The sequence below is a fragment of the Drosophila ananassae genome, chromosome 2L (genome assembly GCF_017639315.1).
Source record: "Drosophila ananassae strain 14024-0371.13 chromosome 2L, ASM1763931v2, whole genome shotgun sequence".
Classification (NCBI taxonomy): domain Eukaryota; kingdom Metazoa; phylum Arthropoda; class Insecta; order Diptera; family Drosophilidae; genus Drosophila; species Drosophila ananassae.
Window position 1 is genome coordinate 30,309,764 of NC_057927.1, and position 21,422 is coordinate 30,331,185.

A 21,422-nucleotide genomic window follows, 5' to 3' on the forward strand; every position below is an offset into this window, starting at 1 on the left:
AAAACCGCTGGTTCTGTGAATTAGAAATTAAGGAATTTTTCTATGAAAGGAGGACCGATACCCCACCAATACCCCGACCAATATCCCATACCGAACATCTCGATGATATTAGGAAACTTAGGCAAGTCCAAGTATTTTACAATGCTGGACTTGAAGTCCGGTTATCATCAGATCGCACTGGCAGAAAGCGACGGTGAAAAAATACCCCTTTCCGTTAACGAGGGAAAGTTCGAGGTTCGCTACGGTACGGTAGTGATCACCAACCGTTTACCTTCGCAGTGTCGGAATCCCATCCAAATGCGAAAATCAAAAGTTGGAAAGGCCGATTTTTTTCAGGCTCGATGCAGATGCCCTCTCAAGACCATAGCCTAACGTTGTGGTAGAGGAAGAAGCGATCGAAATTACGGACAAGCCTTTGATTTGCTTCCAAAACCAGATAGCTCTGGAGGAAGCACGCTTTCCGTCAAAACCGCATCGCACTCTTCGAAAACAAGAGACGGCATAACATTAACTTCATATGAGATCGCGGACATTATTGTTGCTAAAGGCGTAATGCCATTTTTTGTGATTTGCAGGATGAATTTGCTAGCGGTGATACAGGATGAAATGGTTTGACAATTCCTAGCCACCAAAATTTCGCATTGTAAAAACCGTGTAACGGATGTTTTTGGGGTCGCTGAGAGGCGAGAAGTTGTGATAACTACAGGGCACTACAGCTGATCTGTGAGCTGATCGGCCCAAGAAAATGTGAAGCAGGCTCTCATCGTTAAACTATCGAGCGAAGTAGTCGCTAATTGCAAAACATGCGCTAAGGCAAAATATGACAGGTATCCCAGGAAAATGAGCTTGCTGAAACACCAGTCCCTTCTCAGTCCCTAGGAAAAATGCTCCATATAGAAATTATCTCGACGGACAAAAATTTGCCATGGTCTAACCAATGCCTTTTAAAATCATAAATCATAACATCATTTAAAATCATTAAAATAAGTTCTCAAACCGGCACTTCTGCAACTCATGAATGTTTTCCCTAGAGCCAAGCTTATATATTGGCCATATATCATAAAATAAGCCATCTTTGAACTTGCTACCACCATTTTGACCATGCTGAAAAACCACTTCGGCGTTAGCATCTCAAATGCACCGCTCCTCAACAGTGTATCACTCGGACAAGTAGAACGTTTCCCCATCACTGTGTAAGAATTTGCGACTGTTAGAATGACCAGCATGTTCCCTCAATCGCATATGCGAAAACTCTTAAGCGTTGATTTCGCTCACCTGCCCGACATGCTCCAGCGCCAGAAGCTGAAGATTTTGAAAATATTAAATTTAATGAATTCCAACTAATCAATGCAAACAAAAGGTGAGTAAATATAAATAAAGTACAGGACCAAATCGGAATTTCCACAACTGTCAATCAACTGAGGTCGGCTAACGAATCACAAATGGACACGGGACACCCGTAAGATGATTACAATGGAGCTGCATAATTTAATGCTCAATTAGCTCTTGCTAAAGTTAATATAAATAGCCCCAGCGCACAGTGGTTGATTATGTATGGCGAAGGCGGCCAAAAATAGTTCCAGTTGGAATATGGAGCTCAAAATTTTTGTGCTTCTTTATAGACTCAATATTATGAAGAACATTATTAAACAAAGGCAAAAACAATTCGTTAAGGCCATAAAAAAATACAAAATAACATTTTAAAGCTTTAATTCAATTGCATACTTTCAGGCTCGAAAATTCCTTATTTATTAAATATGTTTTAATTTCATTTTATTATCAATATACAAAATAAAATAAACAATAAAATTATTCTAACAAATCAAAAGCACTTTTCGAAAGAATCGTTTTACATTTGGAGGGTAACTTTCGTTGCCCGGTTATGAAAGGATCTGAAGTTAAAAACAACCGATTTATAAGGTCCTTATTAGTGGCAATACGTGAGGTTTTACGTGTATGATTGAGTCTATACTTCTTAACGTCTTTGTTCCTCGACTCCGCAGCTTCTTCTGAGAGCTCTCCAATGGATACTAATGCATATTGAATAACATCTGGGGCATGAATAAGTATTTTATGCACTGAAGAAGGCAAATAATACCAGGAATACTTTGTTGTTAGTTCCCTTGCAGTATCTAGTGCTAGTTTTCGAAATTTTTTCACATTGATTTTATATCCAGACGACAAGGCTTGCAGTACTGTTGCACATTTTTCAATTAAATGTTGTTCAATGCCTGTTATTTCAGCCGATAAATGAGGATTATTAAAAAATGTTCTCGCAGTGTTGCCGTCATTTGAATTTCCACTGCCACCTGTTCTTGGTTTGTCGACAATAAGACCCATTTTTTCACGAAATTCGGACTGAATATTTTGTTTCCTTCTCTGAAACAGTTCTTTATTTTCTTCCCCTCTTATTTGCCATTGACGGATTTCAAGTTTATATGATACGTGAAGAAAATATTCAAAGAAACGAATATACGCATGTAATGGAGACAATCCAAATTCATACCGATCTGTTCTGACTTTTTTTTGTAGGCATTTGTCAATGTCGTTCATTTCCGTAGGTCTAGCTTGGCATATGTAGCACTTTGAAGATGATGTTTCACTTAAGGCATTGCACACTTTGCCATCCACCATTGTGAGTTGAAGGATATGATCAACACAGAATTTCCGGTTGGTAGCCGTTTTAAGTTCGGTGGGAGTTAGTTGTTGAATTTTGTTTTTAAAATACTCTTCTTCATTTTTAATTAAATTTACTGATTCCTTTTAAAATTGAATGCGAATCGGGCCGCAATAACGGGTAGACGATGGTCGTGGGTTTTTCCAAATAATTTTCTGTTCCTTATCATTATCAGATTTTACAAATAGTTGAAGACGAACATATGATGTCACAAATAAGCAACTGTCTTCCAAATTATTATTTTAAAATTTTTGCTTATATTCGCTGTATCCAGAGCTGCCATCGAAGCCCCATTTCCCTATTAAAGTGAGGTAATTATGAGACTCATCAAGTTTATCTGTTACATCGCTTTGTAACTTTAAAATGCGAGACGCAGTGTGGTCCAATAAGCTTTGTAGCGGAACTTCTATGTCAGATTCTGTAACACTTATTAGTTCTGGATAGCTTTCCTGTTTTCCCTTTAAAATATTATTGTAACAGGGAAAAAATGTTGCCTCTATTTTACTGTTAACAAAGCTTTTGATGTGTTCATATTGCTGTTTTGTCAAATTAGCTTCAGTTATAAGATCTACTACTTCACATTCCTTTGCTGGAAATATCGAAGGATTCGGTTGCCTGCAAACCGAACGTATGTCATCCGCAGCGGACTGATTGACCTCTGATATTTCTGCTATTCTTCGCCTCTTCGTTCTTTCTGAGCACACTGCTAGACTTAATTTTGGACGTCCTCGATCAGATGATTTTCTGGATTGACTTAAACATGAACATAAATTTGAATATATAAATTTTGCTAACCAATCAGAATTTACTTGAATAACTTTTACTTTATTTCTATAGGATTTATTCCACATATCAGCAAACTTTTTGAATAAGTAATCAAGTACTTTCTTAGAAACATTTTCAATAATTTCGTAACCGTCAGATTGAAATCTATGTTGTAGGTCGTCATATACTTTTTTAGCTTTATCAGGAAATGAACCTATTACTGAGCACCACATCTCAAAAATATTTAAACGTGATATTTTGCACTGATATGAATTGCCTGTATATAAAAACAAAGTTAATTAAATTAAAAAATCACAATTGCGAAATTAAGATTTCAAAGCACAAATGAATAAGACGAACACAACAAAAGACAAACTACGCACGAAAACAGCAAAACATAAAATTTGCTCGAACACAAAAAATGGAATAAGTCAGAAGGTTGCAAAAAGTTGCAGCTCAAATTTAGAACATAGACTAAGAAAACATTCACTATTATTAATAAATAAGTTTCATTAAAGGGAGAGACGGGTAACACAACTTTTTCTTTATCTTAATTCTATGTATGCACAAAAATTCGCCACTCGTCAGGTCACTAATGAAACACTAACTTTAAAACAATAACACGACACATATTGACATAAAAATTACTCCGTTTTATAGTACATGCCTTTATTTTCATAATTCATTTTATTTGATTATGATTGACCACGATTTACTATTTTAATTAAATTTTTTCGAAGGAGCTAATTTTTAAGCTGCGTTCACTGCAACGACCACGAGTTTTGTTTGTCTCTCTTCTCCCGCTATTCGTACAGCGAGGGAAAGGGACAGAACGAAAATGAAAATACCGTTTGTTTTATTGATCTGTTAAGAAATAATTTTAAGACAAAAAATGGAAAAGTTCGGACTGTCGTTTTTTTATTTTTGGCCTATGGAATCAACCACTGTGCAGCGTACTAGATCATGCAGACCTGGAAAGTGTGTGGATGGATGAGCCCATTGAGACTGCGATTAAAGACGAATTGCGTCCGTAGCGTCCGTTTAAATCCTAAAATCCGTTAACACTTTACACTTTATTATTGAATTTCCCAAAATAAGTAGTCGCTAGTCGCTAATGGCGCTAAGAGGATCGTGCGTGCGGGAGCTCCACGCTGAATACACTGCCCATTGCGAGATCCAGCAAAGTGACCTGCATCCCGTTACTTATTTTGATGATGGGATTGTCATTGTAAACGATCGCCCGGCTCGCGTGAGTGACCTCATCACCTTTACCGAGATTGCCACGGTCAACGAAACCCGATTTGTCAACGTTTGTGGGGGTCGCTAGTTGGATCAAACCCAAAACAAAAAAAACAAGAAAGAAAAGCTAACTTCGGGCGGAGCCGAAGTTTATATACCCTTGCAGTTGAGTCGCAGTCCGCTAGGTGGCGCCACGCATCTTATATTATTAGATACATAGTGGATCGTATATAGTTGGCCGATCCTTATGAAATTTGGCATATCGAATTATTTATTAACCATGGTAGATATATGGTCGGTAAATTTAAGTTTCAAATCTAATAGGACATCTAGATCGTTAACCTGAGTTAATCGTTCTAAGGCGTTCCCATAGAGAAAATACATAGCCTGGTGAGGACTAGATCGTTAAAAAGACATAAGTTTACATTTCGATCCATAAAGCTTTAGGTTATTTGCTAAACACAAATTTTGAAGTTTATCCAAATCGGATTGAAGTCTAGACTGGGCACTAGTGAATTTATACTAAAGGCATAGCTTAACGTCATCAGCGTACATAAGTACAAGTGAATTAGTTAAGGCAAGGGGCAAGTCGTTAATAAACAATGTAAAAAGTAGGGGTCCAAGATGGCTTCCTTGGGGCACCCCAGATGTGGCGCGGACTATACGCGAGGTAACATCTTTAAAGAAAACACGTTGGGTAGCTCGATAAGTAGCTCGAAATCCAGATAAGAAGATCAGTTGGGAATCCCAAAAGACTGAGTTTACTTATAAGAAGCGAATGGTTAACAGAGTCAAATGCTTTACTGAAGTCTGTGTATATTACGTCTGTTTGTAAGCCATTCCGGAAGCCATCCGTGATGAAAGATGTTAGCTCCAATAAGTTGGTAGTGGTGGAGCGGCGCTTCATGAAGCCATGCTGGCACGGAGTTATTATTGAACTACATACATAAGTGTTGCAAATGTGGAGTGATAAGTTTTTCAAAAAGCTTTGGAGTTGCTGACAATTTAGAGATGCCTCTTTAATTCGCAGCGTCGGATTTTTTCCTTTTTTTATGCAACGGAATAATGAAGGATTCCTTCCACATAAGGGGAAAGATCGAAGTTTCCAGCGATCGATTAAAGAGTTAAACAAGCGGTTTGCACAGAGCCTCGGCGCAGTTCTTCAGAACACAGCCTGGTACTCCATCAGGGCCTGGCGAATACACGGGCTTGACCTTAAAAAGATCCGATAACACACCACTTTGATCGAAAGATGGGCGAAATATAAGATTGGCTGATTGGATATCATAAGTGTAAGGCTGAGCTGAGCTGCTGCTAGGTGAATACGTAGTTTGAAAAAACTGTGCAAAGAGATCGGCCATTGCCTGATCAGTGTTCGCATAAGAGTTTTCAAACGTAAGAAGTGTTCAAGCATTGAACACGATAAGAATTCCAAACATAGAATGTAGGAGATCGGACCCATGTGAAAAGTGATTAACAGCATGGTTTGAAAGACGATCTCCTGCAGTCTAACCAAATATTTATGTGGTGCACTTGAAGCACTTAAGAAAGGGTCACATAGCATGTCAGCGAGCAGTCCGTTGATAAGTAGTTTTAAATAGATTTAAGATTTTCATGTATGTTTCTTGTAAGAGAATTGTAAGAAATAAAAACAGTTTTTAAACGGAACTCATTGGAGTAACACCATTATTTAAGGGGCTCCTCTTAACAAGAAGTGATAACGAAAATTGATAATTTACCTTTATCGATCAACAGTACCCATACATATATATTTTCATTACGTAACAAAACATCCATTACCCCACTAAAATTATTAGGCAAATTTAAAGTAACAATTATAATAATCGTTCAATATCATGGCGGTTAGACGAAGTCTAGAAAATATCCCTGCATTGTCACAGCCCAGGGAATCTCATACTTGCACCATTTGCAATGAAGCTAATGAGGAAGCAGAATGGACTATAACCACATGTAGGCATCAATTCCATTTGAGGTGTCTCACAACTTTGCTTAAAACAAACGCCACTTGTCCACTCTGCAGATGAGTAGAAGCGAATTAGGGAATCCTGAACCAGGTGAGGCCCGACAGTTGATCGAGGTAGTGCCATCGATTAGCAATAGTCCGCGTACAGGCACCGTTCCGCGTACACGTCCTCAGACCAGGCAGGGCTCTCGTAATAATCGAGTTGCCACCACCAGGGTAACTCGGAATACCATGCAGAATCACGAAAGGGCGAACCATAAGCGAAGTTCTTCAGCTGGCAACGGCGTCTCAGAAGAGCGGGTACACCAAATAATAGCAGGGGCCATAGAATATCAGATGTCGAGCTTGGTAGCGTTAATCTCTAATTAAATTAGTGCCACAATGGCAACTTTAAATTTGGGTCCAAGTCGCAGAGGATCACGGGGTGAAATTCCACTCGAATGGGATAATGAGGTACCCAGTTTTGTGTCTAGGAGTAATCCACCTCGCGATAATTTCCGAGAAAACTTTCCGTCAAGAAATCGTTTAAGCAATCACTCAGTAGACAGACCAATTAGAGTATCTAGTGTAATTTCGAACTGAAACCTCAAATTTAGCGGTTCCAATGGGGAAATCCCTATCGAGGATTTTTTACATCGAGTGAATATTTTAACCACTCAGTGTCTAGATGGAAATTATGATTTGCTGTTTCAATTTGCAAACTTATTATTCACGGGTCCGGCATTGAAGTTTTATTGGCGAGTACATCGGTCTCCCGATCTCACAACTTGGTTTTGTTTGTGTGACCGACTAAATCAAGATCAACGATCACACCGCGATATCAAAAAATTAGGGCGGAATTGAAACACGAGTTGTTGCATGTTCCAACACCAACCTTGGCTGCGTTACGCACTGAATGCTACAGGCATGAATAATTTTTCAAAGGATTTCGTAATAGAGCCGTCCCGCGAACAAATACTCGACCTTCGCTTTACGAAATTCAATTCATTAACCAGACGGAGGAGGATTTTGATGGCGACCAGGAATCAAATGATGTTTGTGCCATTCGTTCGACGGACAAAATTAAATGTTATCAAGATTGTTTAAAAACACGTCGCATATTTTGTTATGGATGTGGGTCGATTAACACTTATAAGCCCAATTGTTCGAAATGTCATCCCGGGTCGAAAAACCGATCTCGGGTTATTCGCCAAAACCATTAAGCGAATATCCTTTTCAAATCTCGGAACCAATCAAATCAGAGCTCGATGAAGACGAACTTAACATAAGCCCTATCAAATTTACTCCCTATCATATACGTTTAGACAAACTACTATCTGACGGCGAAAGTAAGGACAGTTTAACAGCCTCAAGAGTTAAAAGTCATAGCGCTGAGCGCATTCAAAATTATTTTAGCAAATTCAGAATTTCATTATCTTTAGTGGGAAATATAAGTGAGATTAACCAAACGGAAGGGGAAACGAAAAAAGACAAAATTCACCTTACCCTTTCGGAGAAACGTCGTTTAAAATCGGTAATAAATTCTTTTCCGTCCTTTGAGGTAGACGGGTTAGGGAAAACTTCTCTGGTAGAACAGGGGAGGCCAAACCTATCAAACAGAGATTTTTTTCGTTATCCCCTCCCCAACTTTTATGTGAAGAAATTGATAGAATGATCGCACAAGATGTAATTGAAAAAGCACCTTCATCAGCGTGGTCATCACCAGTAACGCTGTTAGTAAAACCAAACAAGGTTCGATTCTGTCTAGACGCAAGGAAACTAAATTCAGTCACCATAAAAGATGCTTATCCGATGCCTATTTTAGAAGGGTTGTTGAGTTGATTGCCACCCGTGCACTATTTTTCGAAAATTTATCTCAAAGATGCCTTCTGGCAAATCGAGTTAGATTCTCAATCAAGGGCGAAAGCAGCGTTCACAGTCCCCAATCGACCGTTGTATCAATTCAAACGTATGCCATTTGGATTGTCCAATGCGCCACAGACTCTTTGTCGACTAATGGATGTGGTGATTCCATATAGTATAAAATCTCATGTTCTGGTTTACCTTGATGACTTATTAGTTCTATCTTCAACATTTGAGGATCATCTGAAACACTTGGCCGAAGTAGCTGTCCAACTTCGAAAGGCGGGGTTGACTATAAATGTCGCGAAAAGTCAATTTGGCTTGAAACAAGTACAGTACTTGGGTTTTATAGTAGGAGAAGGAACGTTGCAAACCAACTATGAGAAGGTTAGAGCAGTAGCCGAATTTCCCGTTCCCAGTACTCTGAAACAGCTAAGGCGGTTTTTGGGAATGACTGGTTGGTACCAGGGGTTCTTATCCCAATACTTCACCGCAATATTTCCACTAACGGAGCTCTTAGGAATGAAGGCTTTCAAATGAAATGAGAAAGCTCAATCCGCATTTGAAGAAATAAAAAAGAGACTAGCACCTCTATTAATGCACCCCAATTATGAAAAGCCTTTCATTGTCCAATGAGACGCATCTTTTCATGGAGTGGGAGCGGTACTCGCTCAGTCAGATGACAACAACATAGAAAGACCAATTGCCTACATGGCAAAGAAATAAAACAAGGCTCAACGTTATTATATCGTAAACGAAATAGAGTGTTTGGCTGTTGTTTTGGCAGTTTTAAAGTTTTGAATGTAAATCGAAGGGCATCCTTTCAAAATTGTTACTGATCATGCCAGCTTACGGTGGTTAATGAACCAGACCGATCTTAGTGGTATTTTGGGCCGATGGGCACGCAAATTACAACGATACACCTTTCAAATTGAACATCGAAAGAGATCGCAGAATATAGTTCCCGATGCGCGTTCTCGTTCTTTCGAAGAAGCGGATCTGGTAAATGCTATTGAGTTAGAGCTTTCCCCAACAATTGATTTACGTCAAGTGCCTTTCAATCCGAAGAATACACAGCACTAAAAGACAAGTTTATCGAAGCCGGATTACCCGACTTCCAGGTTATCGACAATTTCCTTTACCATCGAAATTGCTTTTCCACAACTGGAAATAGAGATGAGGTTTGGAAATTGTACGTTCCAACCGCCCTGCGAAAGGATGTTATCTGCTCTAGTCATGATCAGCCTTCTTCGGCACATGGGGGCGTAGTCAAATGTTTGGAACGTATCCGACGAAATTTCTTTTGGCCAGGAATGGCTTCAGACGTTCGGCAATATATTGCAAAATGTGAATTGTGTAGGACGTCAAAGTTTCCAAATCATAGCCAAAGACCACCTATGGGAAGACGATCTGTCAGTGAACGACCTTTTCAAAGATTTTATATAGATTTTATAGGGCCTTTTCATGATGGAAAATTTTCATCATACTTGATCACTTCTCCAAGTTTACTTTTCTAAAGCCAGTTCGGAAGTTTTCGTCCCAGATTATTATCGACTTCTTAAAGGATGAGATCTTTGCGTGTTTCGTAGTTCCCGAATCCATTGTAAGTGACAATGGATCGCAATTCAAAAGTCATGAGTTTGCAGCATTTCTTACTAAGTATGGAATAATGCATATCTGCACTGCGTCGTACGCCCCTCAAGCTAATGCCGTCGAACGAGTTAATCGCTCCATTAACGCAGCGCTCCGAACCTATGTACGTCATAATCAGAGAGAATGGGATATCATCCTTCCCAGTATAAACTGCGCGTTGAGAAACTCCATACATCAATCAGTCGAAACTGATCCTTACCGCATTGTGTTTGGTCACTACATGATAACGCATGAAAAGAATTAAACGTTGCTTAGGAAGTTAGATCTGTTAAATAGTGGAGCAGGACATATAGATAGAGAAGACGAATTTACAAACATTCGTGCTGATATTGGGAAATACTTAAAACGGGCATTCTTGAAAAATAGAAGCACGACGATCTGAGAGCAAGACCAAAATCGCTTGAAATAGGGGAAGAGGTTATTAAACGAATTTTTCAGCTTAGTAATTTGGCATCGAATTTTCATGCTAAATCCAATCGGCACCAAAGCCAGGATAAAACAGAAAGTTGGCTCTGCCATTTATAGATTGGAAGACCTTAAGCGGAAGGAGCTAGAAAAATTTCATGCTAAGGATATCTGGAAGGCCTAATTCCAACTCGCCGACCTTTTTTTTGCAGCTTTTATTTAGGCATGAATACCATTATATTTACGACCCGTCGCTAAAATTGAGCCGGTAACATCAACCCCTCTGCCTGTGGAGTCTTGGATTTTTTTATGTATTTTTTTTATATAAAAAAAAAATAATTATAAATAACTCGTAAATACATTATTAAATATCCCTGCGAGAGAGGACAAAAAAATCCAGATGAGCCTGCCAGGTTTAACGTTTTTGTCACCAACCGCGTGTCAAACATCCTAAATCTGACGAATTTCATGGAGTGGCGTTATGTGCCTACGTCGAAAAATCCTGCTGACATCTCATCTCGTGGAGCCCTCTCTACTGAGTTGATCGGGTCCAGTTTATGGTGTCAGAGGCCGCCCTATCTTTTAAAGATTTCATGAGCACAACCTGCACGCTGGACATCGTTACTGGCGATGATACGTTCTCAGTATTGGCCGATTATGGGGAGAAAAACTGTGCTCAAGGCCACAAATAAATGCGGAAGATGTTTTCGGGCGAAGCCTCGTTTGTTGGAGCATGGAGCATGTAAAAGACTTCGATGTAACCGGCATCGATTTTTGAGGTTCTTCTATAAGACGGAGGTTCGCAACAAAGCTCCCATAAAATGTTACATCAGCGTTTTCATTTGTTCCGTCCATTTAGAGCTGGTAAGGGATCTGTCCCCCGCCACCTTTCTGCATGCACTGAGGAGATTTCTTTCTATCAGGAAGAAGTCTCGACAGATCTGGCCCGACAACGCCACCAATTTTGTTGGAGCCAAAAGTCAGTTGAGAGAATTAAAGAGACTATTTGGGATAAGAAGAGAGCAGTCTTGGATTTTGCCTTGCAGAGTCCATTGAATGGAAGTTCATTTCTCCCAGTTCTCCCCACCTTGGCGGATTGTGGGAAACTGCTGTTAAGACCTCCAAGTGTCATTTTTACAGAATCGTGCTGTACTAAAGGCCGAGAGTGACGGAAATGGTCGTCGGAAATGACGGGGCGTGTCGGGTGGCGCGGCTGAGGACGGTGTCGGGTGGCGCGGCTGAGGACGGCGTCCGAAGCTACAAGGCGGGCAGTCAATAAATGGTGCTTGCTGCCCCTTCATGATGCTGTTAAAATTTCATCTTCCAACGGTGGGAATATGTCGGGTCAAGCAGCCGCCGGAAAGAAGTTTAGCCGGCAATAATTTTTTGAGTTCGTGACGCTACTTTCGTGACTCACATTTATGTTCGCGTCGCCCGCTCTTGTGCATTCGATCGGTTCACAGCATTAAGCGTTGAGCCGCGCTCCCGCGTCTTTTAATTATAATTCGCAAAACCCTACGCAGGTCACATATGCCTATGGTATATATATAAAACAAAATCAATTAAATAAATTTTATTCATACTTAAAAATCTAAAAGTGGTTGTTTCTATTAAAGCCTAGATTTGTAAGATTAAATAAGCTCCCGAAAACGCTCAGTAACTGTACATTTAGAATCACAAGATTATGTGATTATACCTACGTCTTCGCTCACTTACTTTGCTGAGAGCATTTTTTTCTCTCATTGACTGTTTTTGCTTTTTTTATATTTTTTAAGATGTTGCCTCTCACTCTTTTCTCAGTGTGTCCCGCTCTAACGCTGGGGAATATTTTCCTTCGTCATTTTCTTTTACTGCAGGGCAGCTAAAATTTTCGATTTTTGTTACTTTTCAGGCAGCTTCTCTAAGTATACATGTTGTATGGTTAGTGCCGCTACGCATACATGGTTACAGTCTGTCTGTCTGTTTCTACGCAATCTAGTTTCTTAGTTTTAAAACTATAGATTTAGAAATAGATATAGTTATTGTTTTAGAATATAGAAATGCCATAACTTTGGTGTTTTTCAATTTAGAGGGTTGGAACTTTCCACAGTTTTTATTTTCGGTCAACACATTTATTACTGTTTAAGCTCATTATGTATGTACATACAGTATGTACACGGCAGCTAAGCTTTCCATAAAAAGCTTAAAGCCTAGCTTATGTTGAGTACTTAAGCAGACTTGGAACAGTATGCACGTACAAATAAATTAATTGTAAGACTAAACTGAATTCTTTTTTTTTGTAAAACTTTTTTTACTCGAAAAGAAGTTAAAAGAGGTATGTCATCGAATACCGTCACTATCAGCCTATAACCGACTAAGAAGTCATGGCTGAAGGCATCGATCTACACATTTCATAGCTGAGGCGAAGAGGTCTCAACTTTCCATATAACTATACAAGGGAATTATTTTCATAAAATTTTTGTTTTTTAAGCTAGATAGATGGGACTTCGGATCCCATTTGGAGCAAAGTTATTCGGTCAGCCGAATTTCATAAGAATCGGCCATAAGATATTCATAACATGAAAGGAAAGCTAACTTCGGGCGGAGCCGAAGTTTATATTCCCTTGCAGTTGAGTCGCAGTCCGCTAGTTGGCGCCACGAATCTTATATTATTAGATATGTAGCGGATCGTATATAGTTGGCCGATCCTTATGAAATTTGGCATATCGAATTATTTTGCCAAAAGAGGAATCCATTGAAAAAAACTCCCATCCTTCTAACTTTAAAAACAACGAAGTTATAGCATTTCCGATCAATCAGTTATATGGCAGCTATAGGATATAGTCGACCGATCCTTATTAAATTCGACGAATCATATTAATATCTGTACCAAATCCCATCTTTCTAACTTAAAAAACACCAAAGTTATGCCAATTTCGATCGTTCTATGACAGCTATAGGATATAGTCGGCCGATCCTTATGAAATTTTGTACACAAGATATTTTGGTCAAATATAACATGTGTGGAAAGTCCCAACCCTCTAACTTAAAAAACACCAAAGTTATGGCATTTCCGATCAATCAGTTATATGGCAGCTATAGGATATAGTCGACCGATCCCGGCCGTTCCGACTTATATACTGCCTGCAAAGAAAGGAAGGGTGTGTGCAAAGTTTAAAACTGAGAGACTAGTTTGCGTAGAAACGGACAGACGGACATGCTCATACCGATCCAGGAGGTGATCCTGATCAAGAATATATATACTTTATAGGGTCGGAGATGTCTCCTTCACTGCGTTGCACACTTTTGACCAAAATTATAATACCCTATGCAATGGTATAAAAATCGGAATCATATAGCTACCATATAACTAAACGATCAAAAATCTTTTTAAGATGCTTGTAACTGTTTCAAATATTTTTATTAAAAAAATTAATTTGATGGTGAAATTCTCATAGGCATCGGTCATCTATATACGATCCGAAATATATATAATGATATAAGCTTCTGGTTATATCAACTTTAATAATATTTGTTATGAACTAATATGAAAAATTTATTTATTTTAGGAGAGACAAGAGAACTTCATTAAAGCTATTTCAAAAGGATTTAAGGAATCACATTTTCCACATATTGTAGTACTTTGGCGGCGGGATGATAAACACGTAAAATATGAATGGATTTTTGGGATTAGTAGAGGCAACCACTCCGCTCCTGCAGGTTTTGAAAATTCAACAAACCATGAAGTCTCTCGTACAGTAAGAAGGCTACTAAAATCATCAGAAAATTTTAATTATGAAGCTATTGTACAGGTTAGGTAACGAATATAATTAATAATAATTATTAAATAAACCCGTTTTCTTTTTAGAAACTGCTTAACGAACATAGTGAAGGAATAATTTCTAAGTGGTTATCTCGAATGATATATTTAATCGATTATCTATCAGATCAGGTGGAAGATGAGCATTTACTTGCTGCTATGTCACTAATGGGAACTATTGGATTAATGTTAGCCGTTGGGTATTTACTAATGTATTTTGTGCGAATGGAAGAAGACAGTCTTAGGGCCCAGGGATTTATTTTGAGCTATCAAGGTAAGTTAAAAGCTATAGATATATTAAAAAAATGAGTGTATACTATAATATATGAATATAAAATCAAATGATAAAGACAGGCTTTTACATAAATATAAAAGAACTTGCAGAAGCAAAGATTTTACAAGATACTTAAAAGGCAAGTTAAATTTCAACTAGCTTCTTTTCTTTTTTTTCTCTCTCTCTCTGAAAATTGTTAATTATTGAATCTTCTTTATTCGCCATGTCTCGATAGAGTTCCAGGCTGTGTGCTAATATACTGTGCCAGGGCTCTGTGCAAACCACTGCATAAACTTTTCAACTTATCTTTGAAAACTTCGATTTTTCCCTTAAATGGAAGGAGTCTTTCATAATTCCTTTGCATAAAATAGGAAAAAAATCCGATGCTGCCAACAACAGAGGCATATCTAAATTGTCAGAAGTTGATATTAGTCATAGATGGCTTCTGAAAAGGACTTGAAACTGATGTTGTTTACACATTGATTCAATTAATCACTCACTCTTGTTAAGTAAACTGAATCTTTTCAGATGGAGGAACACAGGGAGTTTTATTTAAAATGTTAATTTCCGCTTAGTCCGTTCTACATCTGAAGTCCATCAAGGAAGCCATCTCGGGCCTTTACTGTTTACTCTTTTTATACCCTTGCAGAGGGTATTATAATTTTGGTCAAAAGTGTGCAACGAAGTGAAGGAGACATCTCCGACCCTATAAAGTATATATATTCTTGATCAGGATCACCTCCTGAGTCGATATGAGCATGTCCGTCTGTCCGTCTGTCCGTCGGTCCGTCTGTCCGTCTGTCCGTCTGTCTGTTTCTACGCAAACTAGTCTCTCAGTTTTAAAGCTATCGAGTTGAAACTTTGCACACACCCTTCTTTTCTTTGCAGGCAGTATATAAGTCGGAACGGCCGGGATCGGTCGACTATATCCTATAGCTGCCATATAACTGATTGATCGGAAATGCCATAACTTTGGTGTTTTTTAAGTTAGAGAGTTGAGACTTTCCACACGTGTTATATTTGACCAAAATATCTTGTGTACAAAATTTCATAAGGATCGGCCGACTATATCCTATAGCTGTCATAGAACGATCGAAATTGGCATAACTTTGGGGTTTTTTAAGTTAGAAAGATGGGATTTGGTAGAGATTCTATTTTGGGAAAAACAATCTGATTTGTCGAATTTCATAAGGATCGGCCAACTATATCCTATAGCTGCCATATAACTAATTGATCGGAAATGCTATAACTTCGTTGCTTTTCAAGTTAGAAGGATGGGACTTTCTGTGCATTCTAATTTGGGCCAACTTATATGATCTGCTAAATGTCATCAGGATCGGCCGTCTATATCCTATAGCTGTCATATAACTGATTGATCGGAAATGCTATAACTTCGCTGTTTTTCAAGTTAGAAGGATGGGAGTTTCCATGGATTCCTCTTTTGGCAAAATAATTCGATTTTCCAAGTTTCATAAGGATCGGCCAACTATATACGATCCGCTATATATCTAATAATATAAGATGTGTGGCGCCACCTAGCGGACTGCGACTCAACTGCAAGGGTATATAAACTTCGGCTCCGCCCGAAGTTAGCTTTCCTTTCTTGTTATTAATGACTTGCCCCAGCTTTAACGAATTGATGTACACAGACGAGGTTAAGCTTTGTCTGCAATACAAATCCTGTTCTGCTCAATGCAGACTTCAGCCCTATTTTAATAATTTTCAAAAATGGTGTTTAGCTAATGTTTTAATACTTCATCATTCTTGCCCTCTCCAAACTACATACTGTTTCTTCAGGATTGCCTTAGAAAATGTAATTCAGGGTAATGATCATGACTTTGGACGAAAAACTTAAATTTTTTCAACATATTTAATCAATAGTTAATAAAGCTAAAGGTATTCCTTTGTATCATAACAGACTCTTACTAATAAACTAAATAATAATAAACCCTTCTTAAAAAATCGTAGAACTACACTGGGTGTTATTTTTCTACTTTACCTCCTTAATGGTGATGTAGATAATCAGAACTTACTAACACGCTCACAGTTTAACGTTCCGAATAAAATTCTTCTTCGTTATCTTTATAATCTATAAAGATTAGAATCTATTACTAACCTATATATATTTCCTCGATTCGAACCGTCCGTTATGCGGAGGCGTCTCTCGGTCGGTAGAAGGTGGGCTGTACAAATTAAGATTCCTGCGGGTTCCAGCGTAGTGGACGAGGCTTCCAAAGATGCAGACAACCGGGATCCCGGTTGCACTCCTTTTACGCGTGCTGTGGCGAAGGCCAGCGGCAATATGCGTATAGTTGCTTGAGGAGACTCGACGGAGTCTCGATCAATAGCCTGGAAGTTTCCCACTCGAAACTTATCCCACGTGGATAAGAAGTCAGTCAAAGAATATAGTCGGATGCTTCTTTATTTTAGTGCGTCTCGATTGACCGCTTATCTCTAACTAAAAAACTATCCTACTGTACCCTTGGTCCACGCTTCAGACAAAAAAAACCAATTCTCTTTTGAACTTCAGCTCGGGTGCCGTTGGAGCTTATCGGCAAGTAAGACCGCTAGCCTAGGCAAAAACTATCAATCGTATGATTCGTAGCGATGATGCTCTAATTCACCAGAGCAGCATCTACGCATACCTCGAAACGGCACTACTTTAAGAAGTCAGTAAATAATAGCCGGTTGACTATTGTTAACTACTCCCTCCTTTTAAAATACGGACGTCCTCGGCTATTTCCATATCCGCAAGGGCTTGTTTGACAGGAATTAAGTCTCGTCTTAGATTCTGTTGCGCCAGCAAGAGAATGGTTCAATGACGTTTTTAAGTGTGGAGGTCATCTATGACCAACAAGGCTTCTTCGTTCCAGCTTAAGGGCTTGATGCATTCCGGATAACGAGTGGTGTCATTTTACACTGAGAAATATCAGTGACGCAAACAAAAATATTGAACCCTCGTGTATTCGAAGTTCGTCCGATGCTCCCTAATCGGCTGCCAATCCCGGCCTGCTGATAGGCCGATCCTCATTTTTCCATGGTTTGAAGTGTACTATGGTATGTAGGTTTCGCCAGCGTCCCTTTGGTAAATTATGCAATCGGTGGGCCATTGCGAAAGGAAGCTCCTGTACTAAACTAGCTGCATGGACCAACAAACTATTGATTTTCTTAAATTTTAAATAAATTACCAAGTGTAGAAGTTTACATATTTTAAGACATTAATTTGACCTTTTACGGTCATTATATAAACTTTGCAGAAACCTCTTCAATATCGCCTCTAACAAAACAAACAAAAGTGTTATGCTAGAAAGTTATTATTATTATCTTATTATATCAGGCTATGGCAATTTTTAAATTAATTGAAAGGTTGGCTAGTTTCACGTCGATCTAAACAAGAGTTCTATCTTATGTTGTCCTTGTGAACCACCCTCCCCTTTACAAGAACCGTGGTCCCCAGATCAGCTTAAACTACGTTCTCTACGTATAGTGGGGTAGTTTTGTCTCCTAAACGTCTGTTGGATTTTACCAGGATCGTATCGCCTACCTCAAAACCTCTATTTTGCCGAAACGGATTATTTCTGCCTAGCTGCTCCTGCTGCGCTTTCGTAAGCTTTTCAACTATGTCCGGAGCAAGGTCAAGGCTTTTCTTCGTTACAGAGTGATATGTTCTATTATATTCTATGGCTGCTTGGAGAAACAGTTGGACAACATCATCTATCTTCCGCTGTAGCTTCAAACACCTGGCTATCTCTGATAGAGTGCTGTGAAATCTTTCCACCTGGCCGTTTGAAGTGCTATGCAATGGAGGCGCGCTAACCATATCTATCCCGTATTGTCCTTTCAGTAAAGATCGAATCGTAGCAGAAGCAAAGGCAGGCTCATTATCGCAGTATATGGTCCTAATGCTAGGAAAAACATTTACCAACTGCAAAATGGGAGACTTAACATCTTCAATGGTCCGCGAGGAAATGGGCTGCACCAAGGAGAACTTAGAAAACTTGTCAACTGCCGTGAGGAAATATTTCCCGGCTGTTGAGAAAATATCAATATGTAAAATTTCTCCTACGCGCGTGGGTATTGGAGTCACTCCAAGCTCTTGTTTTTTTGGATGCCTTGCGTACTTTCCATTTGCTCGTCCCTTCTAGCAATGTCTGTCACCCAATATCTGCAGTACCAGAATTTGGTAGCGGGAAAAAGCCTCACTAATTTATCCTGAATATAGGCCAGAGTCGGCAGCTCGCAGTGCATTGCATTTACCACGTTAGGAGTTACAACATCCTTTATCTGATCTATCAAACTCTCCTTACTGCTAAATGAAATAAGGTGCCGTGTCTTCGATCCAAACAGTATAAATGTCCTGCGATTCGGGGTGACTGTTTCTTCCAGAATTATCTGGTTCTGGTAGCAGTTGACCGGTTTGTCACTAGCTTCGATAACATAAGTTAACGACTCTTCGCTGTGTACCGTCGCGACATCAGACTCTGGCTCATTCTGCAAAGCATAAAAATTCTGGCGCGACAAGGCGTCCGCTACGTAATTCTCCATTCCCGGCATATAAAGAACCTTAGCACCGCTCTCTTCGATACGCGCTTTCCAGCGCTTAATCTTAGAGTTCGGGTTTTTATCCGAGACTGCAAATGTAAGCGGCTGATGGTCAGTGTAGATAGTAATGTCGTTCTTTCCGTACAGGTAATGGCGGAGGGTGTCCAAGGCCCACACAATCGCCAAAAGCTCCCTCTCATTTGTGGCGTAGTTTACTTCCCTGTCCTTCAGCGTTCTCGAAATGGTCATGGTTATCGGTCGTTTATTTTGTGACAAAACCGCACCTATACCCGCAGATGAAGCGTCCGTAGTCAGGTCAAAAGGCCGCGAAAAATCTGGGTAGTGTAGAATTACATCTTCAGAAGCAAGAATACTCCTGAGTCTGTCAAACGCATTGACTTGGGCATCATCAAAATCAACAGGCATATTCTTTGACCGAAACTTGCTAACTTTGCCAGCTTCTCCTTTAAGGATATTAGTCAAGGGCTTTGCTATCGTTGCGAAATCCTTGATAAAACATCGCTAATAGTTCGCAAGCCCCAAGAAAGACCTTAGCTCATAAACGTTACCGGGTGTTTTGAATTCTTTAATGGCCCTCACCTTTTCCAAGCTTGTTCTGATACCCTCTTTGGAGACTACAAAACCAAGATAATCGACACTTGCCATAAAAAATTGAGACTTTTCCCTTGACACTCTCATATTAGCATCGTGCAAACTTCTAAAAACTTCGCCCACATGAGATACATGTTCTTCTTTTGTTCTTGAGAAGACTATAACATCGTCTACGTATACGTAGCAGAAACGTCAGATTTTATCACGAAGTACATCATCTATGGCCCTTTGGAAGATGCTGGATGCGTTTTTCAGACCAAACGGCAGACGGAAAAACTCATATTTTCCACCATTTACCGAAAAAGATGTCTTCTCTCTATCGACTTCTGCAAGATTAATCTGGTGATACCCAGACTTTAGGTCAAGAGTTGTAAAAAAACTTGCCTTTCCTAGATTTGAAAGTATCATGGAAATACTCGGCATTGGGTATTTGTCGGGTAAGGTTTTCGAATTTAATTTCCTAAAGTCAATAACTAACCTTTTATTAGGCGAACCTGAAATATCGGTACCCTTCTTTCCCACAACCCATATAGGATTATTATATTGGGAACTCGATGGTCTAATAATACCGTTCTTGAGCATATCGCTAATCTCCCTATTTACGAACTCAGCAGCTCCCATGGGAAATGGATACATTTTGGTATAAACTGGTTCATTGTCTTCTGTCCGGATATTCTTCTTCCGTATTAAACGGCAGAAGTTTATTCGGGTCAGCAAAGGCATTCAAATTTGAAGATATCATATGCCTAAACTCCGCCTGTACCTCAGGTGGGACAATTATGTCATTGACGTCCGTGAAATTAACTTGCGCGCACCTGTGAAACTGAAGTTTCTCAGAGCCCCCATTAACGATTATAAGCTTTCTATCGAGGTCAATATATGCGCCTACCTTTGCAAGTAGGTCAAGTCCTATTATTCCATCAAAAATATTAAGTCCGGGTAGTAGAAAAAATGGGCTACTTACTCCAAAAATATTCAGGTAGCATTTTTTCTCAATTTTGTTATAGCCATGAATAGAGTTTACATTAAAGGGAGATTGCACAGGAACTGTTTTTGGAACTTCAATATTGTCCTTAATATAGCTTTTTGCTGCCCCTGTGTCTATCAATAAGTTCCTTATTTTCCCTGCTACAGTTCGTTGCACGAACGGGAGCAGGGACGCTCCGCTAAAAAATTAACGTCATCATCTTCATAGTCCGTTTCCTTTCCCTCGTCTATATCTTCTGCTGCGTCCTCGGCTACCTCACTGTACTGCCTATCCGACAGAGATTGTTGTTGGTGTTCCTGAGAAAGAAGATTCACTCTCTGGCGTCTCTGATCCGACATCCTCTGGGAAACCGCAACCCTCTTATAGTTCCCCTGATGTCGACTACTTCCAAACGCCTGAGGCATAGATGAATCCTGAGGAAGCGTTTCTTGGCTTGTCGGATGCCGAAAGTTGGTAGGCTGTCTCAGTCTTGAAGACGATGGATCTACATCCATACTTTCAACGGGGTCACGTGCACCTGTGTTGATTTGATGATGTGCCCGCTCTCTGACGAAAAATGGACTTTTCCCACCATACCTAGCTCGCTGATCAGAATTGCCTTCAGACCACCCCTGGCCAACACGCCCTTGTTGATGGGGCTGC

At 39.5% G+C, this 21,422-nt stretch overlaps 1 protein-coding gene across 1 annotated transcript in view; it reads left to right on the top strand.

Moving 5' to 3' along the window:
* The window catches only part of LOC26514089 (dnaJ homolog subfamily C member 16), a 311,958-nt gene that overhangs the window by 201,348 nt on the left and 89,188 nt on the right, over positions 1-21,422 (top strand). The window contains exons 8-9 of the mRNA XM_032449797.2: positions 14,114-14,356; positions 14,413-14,638. Coding sequence (XP_032305688.1) covers positions 14,114-14,356; positions 14,413-14,638 — 469 coding nt within the window. The remainder of the gene's footprint in view (positions 1-14,113; positions 14,357-14,412; positions 14,639-21,422) is intronic.